The sequence below is a fragment of the Neopelma chrysocephalum genome, unplaced genomic scaffold, assembly GCF_003984885.1.
Source record: "Neopelma chrysocephalum unplaced genomic scaffold, ASM398488v2 Primary Assembly neopelma1_63, whole genome shotgun sequence".
Taxonomy (NCBI): Eukaryota; Metazoa; Chordata; class Aves; order Passeriformes; family Pipridae; genus Neopelma; species Neopelma chrysocephalum.
Window position 1 is genome coordinate 5,162,341 of NW_020897720.1, and position 15,663 is coordinate 5,178,003.

The following is a 15,663-nucleotide window of genomic DNA, read 5'->3' on the forward strand; positions in this document are numbered from 1 at the left end:
GAGAGATGTTTGTCCAGACCCTGTGATTAAGGACTGGAGGAAAGCAGAAAGGTACTGGATGGGGAACTGCAACAAGAGGTTTCAAATCCCTTCTTTATTCCTGAAGAAGGATGATCAAACTGGGATTGATCTGTATGGGGTCATCACAGCACAAAAGGCCAGGAAGGGAAATGGCCTGAAGCAGGTCTGTGGCCTCTCAGGCTGTGCAGTTACAGCCCAGCTGAGCACACACGCTGCAGCTCTGCCTCTGCCATGCTGGGGATGGGAATCGTAGTGAACCAAAACACAGGGAACACTGAAATCCTTCAGTACTAATTTATGGTCTTGTTTGAGAAAGAATCCTTCTCCTACAACAATGGTATTTTTTTGAGAGGTTTGGTTTTGTCTGGTCAGTGCCTTCATGTTTAAGTCTTTGTGACCTACATACAGACATGATCCAAATAAAAAATTAAAGAGAAAGAGAGCTCTATGTGACATTGCTTGGCTGAGCCAGCCCTGGAGCTGCTGTGGCCTCTGTATTATTTTATCACACAGGGTCATTAAAGAGTTTATACAAATTTTGTTTGGCTGTTTTGTTTTCTTCATTACCACATAAATGTTTAAATATCTGTCTTCAAGAAAAACATAGAGTTTACCCGCTGAAGGTGGCAGTGATGGACTCACCCTTGCTAGTTCTGTTATCTTGATCCTATAAAGAAAAAAAAGTCTGGAGTTATGTCTCTTAATAAAACACAGGTCTGAGCACAAAGTGAAGGTCCTGGGAGTTAACATGTTCCCACTGAGCCCCAGTGACTGAGACACAGCTTCCTGTGCCAACACAGAACAGGTGAGTTTAAATAATTTTCACCAAGACACTTCAATGAGGTTTGGATGTCACAAGAAATTACTCTGGGCATATGAAATCCAACCCCTGCTATAAGTTACATTTAAATCAAGATTGGTGGGACCATGACTGCCTGACGACTACTTGTTAAGCCTGGATAAGATAAATTTGGTATCAGTTCAACTCCCGTGGCTGGAAACTTGCTGCAAACTGACTTCATAACAAATGTTCCATTTGGAATAATCCAGGCTCTGGATTGATGTCTGGCTGCAAGCAGAGTTGTACCATTTGGACAAACAAAAAAAATAACTAAGGACTGAAGTGTCCTGAAGGATCCTCTGCTTTGTGGCTTGTCCCTGCAGCTCAGGGCTCTGAAATACCTGCACAAAGAAATGCAGCTCCCACAGTCTGGCACCTTCCCCTTCCAGGAGCCCCACATTGCTCAGCAGTTTGAGAGAACAACAGGCATTTCAGCACAGAGAAGGAGAAGCAGCTGGTGAGGGGATGAAGGAAAAGAGAGAAGCAATTATATTCTTATGGGTATCAAACAAGCCCACATCACTCTTACTTGTGCTTGGGGGTGCAAGGCCAGCCTGTATCACCTTTGCTGCTGATTGTTTTTTTGACAGGAATTGCTCCCTAAACAGTCATGTTCAGTGATTATTTGTCTCCTTCCTGCTTCCTCTGATTACAGCCAGACTGGGATATCCCTGATCCGCATAGAAATGAATATTTTAAAAGCCAGTGCTGTCCTCCAAGGGGCTTGTGCACCATTAGGTCTCCAGATTTACAGCACTAACAAAGAGAAGCGTAGTAATGAGGTAGATGCAAGAGGCTACAAATAAGGAGAAAAGAGCTAAAAGAAAAGGATTTTCTTTATGGTACCTATCTGACTGTAAATTATCATTGAGGTCCTGCCTTTATATAGGGAATTTTCACCAAATTTTGTAACCCCACTCTGTATGATAACAGCTCCTCTTGACTCTTGACTCAGCACATGCGCTGGGTTTTGCCTGTGATGATGAACAGCCAGGAAGCACCACCATCCAAAACTAAAGCATATTTGAACATGACTTTTTATGTGTCACTTTGTTGTATCAAGTTCTCCTGTTTCCTGGGTCTCTGCATGAGAGGTTTTCCCACAGCTTAACAGACGTTGGTGCTAAATAGCAGCTATTCCCTGTGGTCCATGACAGGAGCACAGATTTCCCCAGAACTATTGAGGAAGCACAGTTATTAATTGCAATATGTGCACCCAGGCTGATACAGCTGGTGACAGAAATGCTAATGAATGCAAGGAACTGTGTCCTCACTGTGTAAAACATGTCACAGCCTCATCTCCTGCCTTCACAGTTCTCAGTCCTCTGCCTATTTCCATGTTGTTAATTTTCCTGGTTTCCCCTCAAAAGAAGGTACAAGTCCAAGCCATGGCTCAAACACATTGCCTTCTGGGCATATTGTTTTGCATTAATCCAAAACCAGTTGTGTAACTGAAATATTGGTCCATTTTCCCTCCCCATCCATTGCTGTCGTTCCTCTCCTCCAGCCATTCAGCAGCTCTGCTGATACAAGGGCCCTGAAATCCAGAATATCCAGCCTTGGCTCACTGTGGGGGACCCCCTCTCCCACCATGTAAAGCTCTGTGGGTGCTTTATGCCTATAAAGACTGTCTCTATGTGCTTAACCCTCTGAACTGACTCATGTTTTCCACCATTTGGGAATGATTCAAGAACTTCCTTTGGCCTGACCAGATCTGACTCATTCTGGGCAATTTCAGGAATTAGAATCAAATTGACATTGGTGTAGAAAAAACACAATTATAGTCAAATTGTAACTACAGCCTCTCTGCTGATGTGACAAGGAATTCCTGGCCTCCAGTCTGCAGGCAGAAGCAGGATTTATCTGCTCTATCACTGGTCCAAGTCTGCACCAACCAGCCAATTTGATTTTATTCTGAGGGAAAAACATCATGAGTACTATGAATCCCTTTTATATTAAATTTATGCCATAGAAGAAAACCCCCTTACAATTACAAAAAATCCACTCATACATATATATGAAACCATGATGAAAAACCAGAGAAATAATATCACATTTCCACAATTACAATGTATTAGAGAACAGTGTTTTGAACTCTAAAATACACTTTGTTTTGAGTGGTTTACACAAGCATTTAAGCCTTTCAAATTTCATACAGGAGGCAGCTGCAAAGTCTGTTCTGTTCCTGCAAGCAGAGATGAGGTATAGAGGATGCTTTGTGATGACTGATTACATTACATTTATCAAATTTTAAACAATACTGACTTTTACATCTTTCATTCTTTATCTCAGAGAGGATAAGACATTTTCTCCTTTCTCCTTCTGTTCCTTCTCCTGCACTAGGGAGATGTTTGGCTGCTTCAGCTTTTATGCAGAATCCCAACTGCATTCTCATTAAGAGATAACATGATTGAATTCTGTGTGATTCTGTTAATTCTTTTGGGACCCAGACCCTTACATTGTACGATTCACCATACTCATTTACTACAGAAATGTGTCACTTGACAGGCACATCATGAAATTCCAGATTTCAGAACATTTTTGTCATTCCAATGGATGCCAAAACGGAACAAACTGACCACCCTCAGATATGTACTAGACCAAAGTACAGAACTGGTGATGGAACATTCAGTAAACATCCAACTGACACTGTAATCAATGACAAGGGGGTGAAAACAATTCCAAGTGCCAGTGGTGCTCTGACATGAATTATCCAGAGTGCAGACCTCAAAACCACAAGGAACGAATCCTGTATGATGGGCAGATTGCTTGGAAGCAGTTTTAAATCATTCTCAATCTTTTCCCCATAATAAATACAATAACATGGTACAGTTCATTTGTTTTTCTAACAGTTTTCCATCTCTTTTTATTCCAGAACTTAGGCTGAACCTAATAGAGGAACCCTATAATCTTGCAACAAAGCAGTCATTACTGGGTCCTTCCTTTTCAGCATGAAGCACTTCTGTTGTGGTTTAATTTCTGTATTTTTAAACTAGTATGAACTATGCCTGGAAAATGCATTTTTAAAGCATTTCTTGATTTTTTTAGAAGCCTAAAAATGCCTGCTACAAGCCCAAAGAGAAACAACCACACACTTCTAACCAATTGTTCCAGTGAACAGAAATATATTTAAACTGGCAAAGTTATCTTTTCCCAGTAGAGTTTGTGCTGCTCAGCATGGTGGTTTCAGCTGTAGTGGGGAAGGAACTCCATCTGTTAAAAAATAAAGTGCTGTCCAGCTACATCAGCATATCCTTGGTGCTGCAGGCTTGGCCCTTGTTCTGTGATAAGCCCCATATGGGGAATTAGATTAGTAGAGCTATAGAGAAATGCAGTGTAGGTACACCAACATATTTCCTCAAAAGGCTGGTGAAACAGTCGTTGAAGGCTGGCATTTTTCTTTTTATTATTTGCTGAGGGGTGAGTGGGGAGAGTTTCAGTTGGACAGCTCTAGAAAGAACAGAATTTGTGTTATGAAAGACACTGATACTGCATCGTCCTTCGTATGCAGTTCAAGATCAGACATTACTGCTGTTACACCAGTGAAATAACAGTGTTTAAACATTCTGAACTATTTTCATGCATTTTACCTTTTAAGAATCTGCAGTACCTGCTGAGCACCACTATTCAAGTTCCCTTCCCTGAGGCAGACATATTACTTTACTTCACAACCTATTCTCTAGTATTTAAATTAGTTGCTAGCAAAACAAATAAAGTGTGTGGTGACATTGAGCATTTGCCTAGAAAATACATTCTATGTTTTAATTACAGCATTGAAACTCCTGGCCTACAGATAACACAAGATGATTTGTAGAAAATACTGTACAGCCTCAGTAGGTTCAACAGTATCATAGAATCATAGAATATCCTGAGCTGGAAGGGATCAACAGGGATCATCCAGTCCAACTGCTGACCCTGCATAGACACCCCAACACTCCCACTATGTACCTGAGAGCATTGTCCAAATGCTCCTTGAGCTCTGTCAGCCTTGGGGCTGTGACCACTGCCCTGGGGAGCCTGGTCAGTGCCCGATCATCCTCTGGGGGAAGAACCTTTTTCTGAGATCCAACCTAACCCTCCCCTGACACAGCTCCAGCCATTTCCACGGGTCCTGTCACTGGTCACACAGAGCAGAGATCAGAGCTGCCCCTCCACTGCCCCTCGTGAGGAAGCTGCAAATCCCAGTGAGGTCTGACCTCAGTCTCCTCCAACACAACAAGCCAAGTGCCCTCAGCTGCTCCTCCTACAACTTCCCCTCCAGACCCTTCACCATCCCCAGCTCACTCCTTTGGACACTCTCTGAGAGCTTTAGATCTTTCTTACATTGTGGGACCCAAAACTGATATAACTGTTGATACTAACCAGATAGAAAAAGTCCGGACCCTGGTACATGACAAATCTGCAAGCATTCCTGCTAACCTCAGTGATATAAAAACTGGGCTTTTGCAGCTTCAGAAGTCACTTGACAAATGGAAGAATTGCAAAAATCTGAACCACCCCATTCCAGCTTTCTGACAGAGGCACATTCACAAAGTCCTGGGTTCAGCCAGACTCCACGGGCTGTGCAGTTGTGACGTGGGTAAAAACATTCTGTGAGACAACACTGCCTTCCTGCTTAGGGCTTTGAACTGTCCACCCCTGCAACACAACAGTTCAAATTGCATTGAAATGCTCTAAACCCCTGCTCCATGTCTCAAAATCGCCTGTTAAAGCTCTTCATGGCTTCCTGGCAACAAAACAATGCTCTGAATATAAACAAGCATCCAGTGCTCCACATTGTGCTGTGGCAAAACTTACATGGACTTCAACTGGCAGGTGGGTCACAGACAATGATCGTGACAAACAAAAAATGCAGGAGCAAAAAGGCAAGATCCAGCCCCTCTGATCCCAGGGAATGCAGTTAAAAGGCACAATGTTTTTCAAATTATCAAGATTAGTTTTAATTACATTAGTCTTCTGCCTTTACAGTTGCTAACAGACAGATATGCAGAAGTCACAGGCTGAGTGACACCGTGACAGAGCTGTTATTGTACCTTGGCACTTGTCACTTTATGGACTTGTCTGTGACAGGAACAAGGAAAAGGATTTCTTAGCATTCTGACTGCATCACTCCAACTCTACACTCCCCAAAACTTTTGGACAAGCAACATTTACCAACTTTTTCCACAGATCCCCACGTGTCCTCATCAAATCTCTCATGTCAACCATCTCTAATATGGTTTTGTGAACCAGCTGCTGATGACCAACCCTTGCAAAACATACAGAGGGGTTTATTGATTACAGTATCAGGGCCACAACCTGTTTTGTTCTGGAGATGGTGGAATGTTTTTTTACATGGCTGTAAGCCTTGAGTTAAAGAGTCTCTGAATGAAGGCAACACAATTTCCCAACCATTGCCAACCAAGCACACACTTGAAAGGCACAAGGGCAAGTTCTTAGTGTGATGGATTATTTCTCTTAATGTGCAAACCCATTCCAAACAGTGTTTCCCCAGAGCCAGAAGTTACAAGATTACATGGTAAGAGTGATTAAGAAGTGACCTAACTCTGTCAAATGAATTGTATTGCAAAGGACCATGCTGGGTATTGCTGATGAGCTCTGAGAGGAATATAACCTGAGCCTGATGACTCCATAAATTGATCCTACCTGGAATTAGATTAGGTAAGGGTAAGAAAACATGCCTGACAGATATGCATAGAACACAGGGATACACTTTTCCTTGTTTTGAAATACACTTGGGACAACAGGTTCCACAACTGAAAGTCCACAAGAAAGCACAACATGAGACACTGAGAAGAACAAAAATCTGTAAGAGGTGTGGTGGAAGGACCTTAAAGAGCTAAAAATTTGTACTGTCTTTTAAAGTAGGGACAAAAGGACACAATCACTCCTCCCTCTCCCCCTCCCGCCCTGCCAAAAAAAGAGGCTGATTGAGGGCAACCTCTGCAGTTTATTTCCTTATATATTCCTCCTCAATACCTGTGATATTTTAAAATTAATAATAAACTTTCCATTTTTGTTACACATAAGGGTCCATTCATTATTTTTATCAAGAATGGAAAAATACACAAAGCAGACAGGGACAGACACAGTCCAAGATTTACTTTCAAAATCAGAAGAGCTGAAAATACTTGTCTGTGATGACAGCAGCTCTTGAGTTGGTAAACTGAGCACGTCAGATGAGGCCTGAGGAAGTAAGAGGGTGGATAAAAGGGAACCCTGTGGAAAGACAGAAAGAAAAATGAAACAGATAGACAAAGCAGGAATGGGAACCAACCATCCAGCAAAATGTTACCAAAAATTGTCAGGGAAAGAAAAAAAAGTCTGGCATTGAAAATTGCTAACTGCAAGTTTTTATTCTAATTTTGTCAGAGAACAGAGCATCTGATACAGAGATGAAATGTGCTCGTCAGGCACAGAGACATTAACATACACAAATGGGCCATGACCTCTCCAATTGTTGTTAGTGCCTTTGTGTGTGTGTGTTTGCAGCCATCAGGAGGGACAAATTAATCCTCAGTGTAATTGGATTAAAAAGTCAGTGGAATTACATCAGAAATTATTATTACCCCAAATATCTTTATATTGATGTGATTATATGGTGTGGGAACTTCCCAGCTCAGTGTGGCTTTCCTCCCACCCCTGACAGGAGAGTTGCAGAGCTCAGGGCAAGCTGGGATTTATTTTTGGGTTTGGTTAGGTTTGTTTTGTTTGTTTTTTAACTGAGAACTCAACTGCATGGCAAGGCTAAGCTTTCAATACCTTTGTTTGGCCTTTTTAAGCACGGGGAAAGGCTTGAAAAACTTGAATGCATTGTCATTTATGCCCCACCCCTCCCTTTTGAACATTTCAAAACTATCACAAGAGAGGCAGAAGGAACCACGTTAGTGTGGAATCCCAGGCTCCAAAGTGTCTCTGTTTTATGACTTTCAAAACACTGGGGAGAGAGTGAACTCCAAGGAAGATCCAGTTACAAAACATACCAGCTATGAATGATGTGTGGAAATTCCTGCAAGGATGTGAGACAAGAGTTACTTGGTCTTATTCAGGTAAACCAGGAAGGCAAGTTGGCTTCAGGAGGCACAGCATATTACAAGCACTTTGGAAATCTACCCAGAAAATCCCAATATTTGTTCTATTTCGGTGACCACACTGCAGTGCCTAGATCTGATTTGCAGCCAATTGATATATAATTGTTGCATGTAAGACAATGTCTAGATGGGAAACACATTTGTCTCCACCAGACACTTTACTGAAATACATCCAACTGGTTAAGTAAAACAATTAGCAAGAAAGCTGAATGTATCAGTAACTCTTCATTGAAGGAGATAAATTAATTTGTAATTTATGGAATAACTAGACGCATCTGAAATACTAATGATCTGGTTGCTGTGTCATTGTCAAGGATGACATTTAGCACTCACACAACACTTCATCCTCAAGTTGTTTTTAAACATTCACTATAATTAAACCACATTAGACTTCTGTGAGTGAAAAGTTATTGTTCATTTTTCACAGCCAGCAATGCTGAGGCTACAAATAAGTGACAAAGAGAAGGACACAGTGTCACAGACACGCTGGCAGCTGCTCCAGCTCGGGAAGTACAATGGATCCAAATGATTACCAGTCAATTCCGTTTCCTCTATTGTCCCATCTCCTTGGGCTCTGTCAGCACAAAACCTAAATGAAAACAGACTATATAGGATTCCCACTTCTGTAAGTAACTAAGCTCAGTATTTTACAGTCCCTGTTTTTCCTATTCGACATAAGATTTATCTGCAGGGACCACAGGTAAGGAAAAGCCACAGCTCCACAGTTGTACGTTCTCTTGATGTGAACAGAGCTTGTCTGCAGATGTAGAATAACCCCAGAAACACTACAAAGAACAAAAAAGTTGCTTTGACATATTATTTATGGCTAGAGAGACTTCTGTAATTTGCTCAGAGGAGTTCTGTGAGAAATTGTAAATTAATCACCACGCTGCCTTACCTACAGTTGAGTTAGGTCCCCAGTTTATTCTGGTTTCAGTGATAATGCCAAACCAAGTAGTTCTTGAACAAAATAGCCAGGAATTTGAGATGAGTATTTTCACAGCAGGCAGACAGGGATCAGGACAGGAACAACACAGCAGTTATAATATGGGCTGGGAATAAATGCAACACACTTAAATGGGATACAAATAGTCCTCGTGGTACTGCAGGAAAAGCTGCAGAGTTATTTATATTGGAGTGGCAGGTAAAAATTACAGCCAGGGTTGGACCCAATTGTTTTGAGCTGGTGGTGGTGGATGTTTTACCCAATTGTTTTGTGCTCTATACAAACACACAGAGACCTCCATGTCACTTGAAATCTGCATTTTGAAAGAACTTTAATCAGAAGAAAAATGAAAAAATAAAATAAATGACAACAACAACAAAAAAACCCAAACCACAAAAACTCCAACCTGGATTGCCCAAAAAAGCATTTCCATCATGTAATTCCTACACAAGTACATAGAAAATACTGCAGAAAACACTTAGGAACAAGTTTACAGATAAAACAAAGGCTGGTGCACAAGTTTCTTCTCCTTCAGTCATTGGTGATATTAACTAGCATGTGCCTAGAAATAATGGGATGAGGAAACAGGCCAGAAAAAAAACAAACAAAGTTGGGAAATACTCAGAAACCCCAAAAGGCTCTTTTACTTCAAATTCCAGTCCTACCTTAGGCGTATTTTTTATCCTTTCAACTTTTGAAACACCACAGAAGTAAGTTACTTCTTATAAAGATGCTGCAGTAACCAGGATATTTCTTGACTTGAATTAATCAAGAAATAACTTCCCAAATTAGGTTTTTAAATGAAAGATATTTCATTATTTCAGTAAAAGGCAGTTACACTGTATGCATGCAAAACTAGATATAAGGTGATACTGTTTCAAAATATGAAACAGTAGCAGTATTAGGAATTTTGCATCTTCAAAATTGTTTTATTTAATGGAAAAATCCATGGAGATACAATTGGATACCACCAGTACCTGAGGCTGCTCAGACTGCAGAAGAAAGCAGAAACCAGTCAGACTATAAGGTAAGACAGGAAGTAGCTTCAGACTCACATTTAAAATTATAGTCTGAAACATGCCAGCAATGAGCCAATGCCAGCACTTCACCCCAAAGGCTCACTTAGAGCACCCAAGCTATGGAAATGCATTTAAATCAAGTCTCCATTTGGACATCAGGTAAAGCCCCAGTCTTTGACTTTATCTCTTGTTCACAAGAAATTTAGCATATAATTAACTTTTCAAATTGCAAGGTAGACTTCTGGGTCATGTGAGATTTCACAAATCCTTTAATGGTCATTCATAAGCCCAGCAGAGTGAGCTTTATGTTCCTATGGCTACAGAAATCAGTTGTCAAACATTACAGGAACGACTGATTTTTTTTCACCCCATATCAATTTTCTGTAATAAGTCACTAACAAAGTTTCAAACCTGCGTAATTATACTTAACAATTCTTTTAAGAGCATTTCTTTCTTAAGACGTTATAGAAGCAGTAAGTTTGCTGCATACAATCAAGACCCAGTCTTTACTTTCAATTTATTTGCCTGTATTCCTCTGCAGTGCTTACACATATTGGCTTTCCTTGTTTTTAAGTAGGAAAGCCTTGAAAATTTCACAACAGCAGATCGTGCCTTGCAAACGCTGAATAATGGATTTATTAACACTGCATAAAACTATGAACACTAAAATCGGTGAAGCTTTTTGTGAGAGCCTCAGGCCTTCCCCAGGGTCACAGGAAATTGCTGTCACTGTCACAGCCACAGGAAGCCATTGTCACTGTAATTCAGACTGAGCAGGGGAGCAAAGCACGATGCTTCCTGTGGCACAGTGTTTCTGTGTTTGCAAAGAGCCAGCAAAGGCTGCAGCTACCGCACTTACATAAACCACAACCTCTTGAACGTGTGCAGTCCCAAGGTCTCAGCAAGGCTCTTGTTTGAAAACCTCCTCTCTAAAATTCTTACATCCCAACCTAGATATTAGGAGAGGTATCTCCTGTCCTGCCTGCTATAAACGCTCCCTATACATCCACACACACCTTTAGAGCTGTTGTGTGCTCACACTGAGATCAGCTGCAGCAAGAACAGGCATAAGGAATTTATACATATCCAGCTACCTTGGATACCAGTAACACCACAAATTCCAGGGTGCAGCTCCTTCTGGAGACTAACACAGCTTTACTGCTGTGGCAACTAAATCAGCTCCAAGGAAGCTGAGGGAAGCTGCATTTTGGCTTCACTGTAACCCTGATTATTCCTCATTTATGAATTTTGTTCCTTAAAACCTTGCATTTTGTGTTGGCTTTTTCCTGGTAGAGCATGTCCAGGGAACATGATGCTCAGAGAATGATGGGCATCTGAATCTATGCAGAATCTTAAAACTACACACACCCCACCCATTGCACTTATTAACAGACATGCTGTGACTGTTCACAGACCTCCAGATCTGAGTTTCAAGACACAACAAATCAATATCACTAATACCGAGCACACAGGTCTTTAAACAGTCGAGTTTAAAGATTCTTATGTCCCAGATCCTCATCACATCCCATCTTGCCCACACAAACAATTCTTTCCCGTGCAGAGATCCACTCAGACCTGCTGCTTACAGACCTCATGCCTGTAACCACATCACATCCCTTCACTCTCTCCACCCAAAATTACACCTTCCTCAGCTTCCCATCCTGCCAATTTGCTGGAACACATCTTCGTAGAGCTTTACATTTTTCCTGCATTCATTTTGTTTTATTCCGTCCAATTTTCTCAGTTCCCCTCTCTAATTTATAGTTTCTTCTTTCCACTTCTGTCCTTCCTGCCACTTGCTGAACACAGATTTGTTTTAATTTACAGAGAGTGTGTTAGTGCAATCTGTTTCATTAACTTAATTCGTTGTATTTTGGCAGTTTCTAAAGGTTCCAGGATAGAAACAAGACTCCAGCTATGCCAATCACTATGCAGACCAGCCACTGTAAGACAAATCCCATGCTAAGGAGATTACAGGTTAGATTTAAAATAAATAGAAATCAAATGGTGGTCAAAGGAATTTGGGATGAAAAAAAATTATATAGTGAGGGCTTTTTTGTTAAATTTACAAGTTTCATCCTACATCCACATGACTACTGTTAGCATGCTTGGATTTAAGGGTTGCCTATGGTATCATATTTCTGTGGGCCATTAGACTGGTACATAAATGCCCTTATTTACCTCTTTTGAAAAGCACATATAGTACCTTCCAACGTTCAAACGAGCTGTTCGTGCTGTATTTTAAGACCCCACAGTAGGGTCGAGCACATAATCTCCTCTGTTACTGCAATGGAGCAGCGTGAACAAGCCGTACACCCACATTTGTTTCCTATGTGGAGCATGGGGGTTGCTGGGGACTCCAGTGGGTGTAAAAAGACATCAGTTTGCATTTTAATGGCCAGTGTCTGCCACAAGCAACACCTGCTGAAAAGGTGGAATCCAGTAGGACTTGCAAGAGGAAATCTTCCATTTTATGCCCATCCTTTACATAAATCTGAGCTTAACATAACAAAGAGCCTGCTGGGCTGAGCTGTTGGATCTGAAAGTCCAATCAGCTCAAGGGCTGAGTAGTTTCTTTGTGTTAGTTGGTAATTTCTTGTAGGCTCAGGATTTATTGCCCCTGTTCTCTGGCGGGCTCAGCAGCCCCAGCTGTCTGCAGTTAAACGCCAAAGGTACAGAATACCCACAAGAGATAAAACCTTTGTGGTTTGTAGCGAGGACCGTGGCCCTTCTGGCCTCCCCTGCCTAAAAGGTGTCTGGCAACTTTGTTTCTGCGAACTTCTGAGTGCGAGTGTTTGCAATCTTTTGAAATAGAATCAGAGAGCAGCTGTGGCTGCCCCATCCCTGGAAGTGTCCAAGGCCAGGTTGGACGGGGCTTGGAGCGACCTGGGATGGTGGGAGGTGTCCCTGCTCATGGCAGGGGGTTGGAACGAGATGGGCTTTAAGGTCCTTTCCCATCCAAACCATTCCATGACCTTAAGGGAAAACACTAACTCCTTTCCTCCCCTTTTCAAGACTGCGTTTTCCACTTTACCCGACATTCCTAAATCATGCAGCACCTTAAAGTGCTGATTTATCCCTCAAAAGGCACCAGACCGGATCCCCCTGAGGGGCGAACTAACCCCTTTGAACGGCAAATTGGACACCCCGAGGGGCGAGTTCACCCCCTTCAGGGGCGAAGTGACGCCCGAAAGGGGCGCTCCGACCCTCCTGAGGGGCGCGCTCCACCCCTCATGGCCGCCCGCCCCGCCGCCCTCGCCATCTTCCCCCGCGCGCTCCCCAGTTCCCGCCCCGCGACAGACACCTGGTGCCGCCAATCACCGCCCTCCCTCGGGAGCGGCGCCTCCCTCCGCCAATGAGATGTCGCAGCAGCTCCACAAGCCCCGCCCCCTCACTCAGCGGCGGCCTATAAAGGCTAAGCCACGCCCCCTCTTCCCCTTCCCGACTCCGCGCTGAATGAAGCCCCCGCTGGCCAACGGGAAGTTCCCGCGGGGTTTGACGGACCGCTGCGCCATCCAGTAGGAGAGCAGCATTGCGGCGCGCCCGCCAATCGGACGCCGCCTGCGGGCGCGAGGGGCGGGCCCTCCCTCCCCGCGGGCCGTGGCCGTCGCTCCCGCGGCTGGAGGGAGGCGGCGGAGAAAATGGCGGCCATGGCTGCGGAGGCGGCGGCGACTGCGGCGGTGCCGGGGGACGGCGGGGCTGGCGAGGCCGAGCCCGAGATGGAGCCGATCCCGGGCAGCGAGGCCGGCGCGGACCCTCCGCCCGCCGTCAGCGAGGCTGTGGAGTCGGCGGTGCCGGATGGCGAGGAGGCCGACGGCGGCAAGGCCGAGGAGCCGCCGCCGGTGCAGCGCGCCCGGAGCCCCGGCGGGACGCGGGAGCCGGACGCGGGGAGGACGGAGGAGCCGCCGCCGTCGCCCCGCAGCCCCGCAGTGGAATCGCCGCGGTCCGAGCCCCGGGCGGCGCCCAGCCCGGGGTGCTCGGAGCCGCCGCAGCCCTGCCCGCCGCCCGAGCCCGCCCGGGAGCCGCCGCAGCCCTGCCCGCCGGCTGCCGGGGGCTCCGCGGGGCCCGGGGAGGAGCCGTCCCGGCCGGAGGAGGAGGAGCCGGATGCTGCCGCCGCCGTGGAGCCCGATCCGCCGGTGCCCGCGACCCCAGGCGCGGGGGAGGCGGAGGCGCCGGCGCTGCTGCCCGGCTCCGAGGTGCGGGTCACCCTGGACCACATCATCGAGGACGCCCTGGTGGTCTCGTTCCGGCTGGGAGAGAAGCTTTTTTCCGGGGTCCTCATGGACCTCTCGAAAAGGTGAGAGCTCGGGGGGGAGCCGGCTGAGCCCCCCACCCAGCGCCGGGGCCGGGAGCCCGCCCGGAGCCCCCCGGGGCGGGATGGGGGGCGGCCCCCGGGATCCTCGGGGGCGCTGCCCGGGCAGGGGCGGAGGGGCACGGCGACTGCAGCCCCCCCTGCACTGCACTCCCTTCCCTCCCATCCCATTCCCTCCTTGGCCCTGGTCCGCCTGGGACCGAGTGGCTGCTATCCCCCGGAGAGCGGAGCATCAGCTCCCGGGCATCTTCCTCTTCCTCCTCGACCCTTCCAGCCGAGGGTGGGAAGGGCCCGGGGAATGGGAATGGGAAGATGGGTGAGGCGCGAGCACATGGGCACAGCCTCTGGGCTTGGCTGGGTTTCCACGGCGCCTGCAGCATCATCCCTGTGTGCCTGGGAAAAGGACTCGAGCTACAGATGTACGAAACAGACCCAGAGATCTCTTTTCCCTGTTCGTTCTGGCTGGCATTGCCTAGGTAACCTTATTTTTTAGTACTTACTTTTTTCAGAATAATGGTTTTCAAGCCAGACTGTTGCAGTTATCAGTGCAGTTATTAATTAGTACTAATTGCTCTTTGTATGCAAGGAGTGAGTTGAGGTTTATTGGTTCTTAAATATCCTTTTGGATGGGGGAGATAGTTATGTATCACCAAATAACTTATCAGACTGTGAGCTTTGGGGTTTGCTTCTTTTCATTGCCTTCCTATAGCAGGGGGTTCTTGGGAGACCAGAAATCATTGTATCTTATAAACAATTTAACTACTGTTTACAGGTGAAAATACCTCTTCATCTTAGTGTTTGTTTTGTAGACTTATAAGAACTATGCAAATACATGAGAGAAGAGTGAAATTTGACCAAGGTTATTATTTAAAATAATCGGTATGCAAAACATGCCGCGCTTTTCTCCCCCAAATTTAACCTGCATGTGTGGGCATATGTATTTTTACACTCCTTTTACATGTTTAATAACTTCCTGTAATATCAAAATTATCAATTCTTCTTAGAAGGAAAGTATTCGAGACCAGCAGTTTTGGCCTGTACCTTGCTATGTGGTTGGGTCTTGTCACACAAGGCCTTTTCTGAAACCCAGCTTTTGGATAATACCGTGGAATTAAGTTTTAAATTTGTGAGTTGTTGAGGTATGAAATGCTAAGCTACCAATTTGTCTTTTGAAGCCAAGTACTAAAATGTGGTCTGCGAACTGCACTCACTTGGAACGTGAAATAGCGTGTCAAGGTGGGGCAGAACGTGATGAAAATTAAATTGTAATCCTGGGTAACATTGATTCTTTTGTAGGTTTGAAGTTGTACCAGCAAAATGACATTGTTGCCTTGGTCAGGAGGGTGAGGCACTTGGTTCTGTGCTTCCAGGGGTGAAGGAAAATACCAGCTTCTCCCTTACTCCTGAGAGGGATTGGACCTTCCTAAACACAC

At 44.9% G+C, this 15,663-nt stretch overlaps 1 protein-coding gene across 5 annotated transcripts in view; it reads left to right on the forward strand.

Annotated features, from left to right (window-relative positions):
• The first annotated feature begins 13,559 nt into the window (after positions 1-13,559).
• PWWP2A (PWWP domain containing 2A) overlaps positions 13,560-15,663 on the forward strand; it is a 32,265-nt gene continuing 30,161 nt past the window's right edge. For 3 of the 5 annotated variants that reach the window (XM_027682307.1, XM_027682305.1, XM_027682304.1), the window contains exon 1: positions 13,560-14,215. In XM_027682307.1, the coding sequence (XP_027538108.1) occupies positions 13,560-14,215 (656 nt within the window). The remainder of the gene's footprint in view (positions 14,216-15,663) is intronic. The other 2 variants (XM_027682308.1, XM_027682309.1) reach the window with 1 other exon arrangement.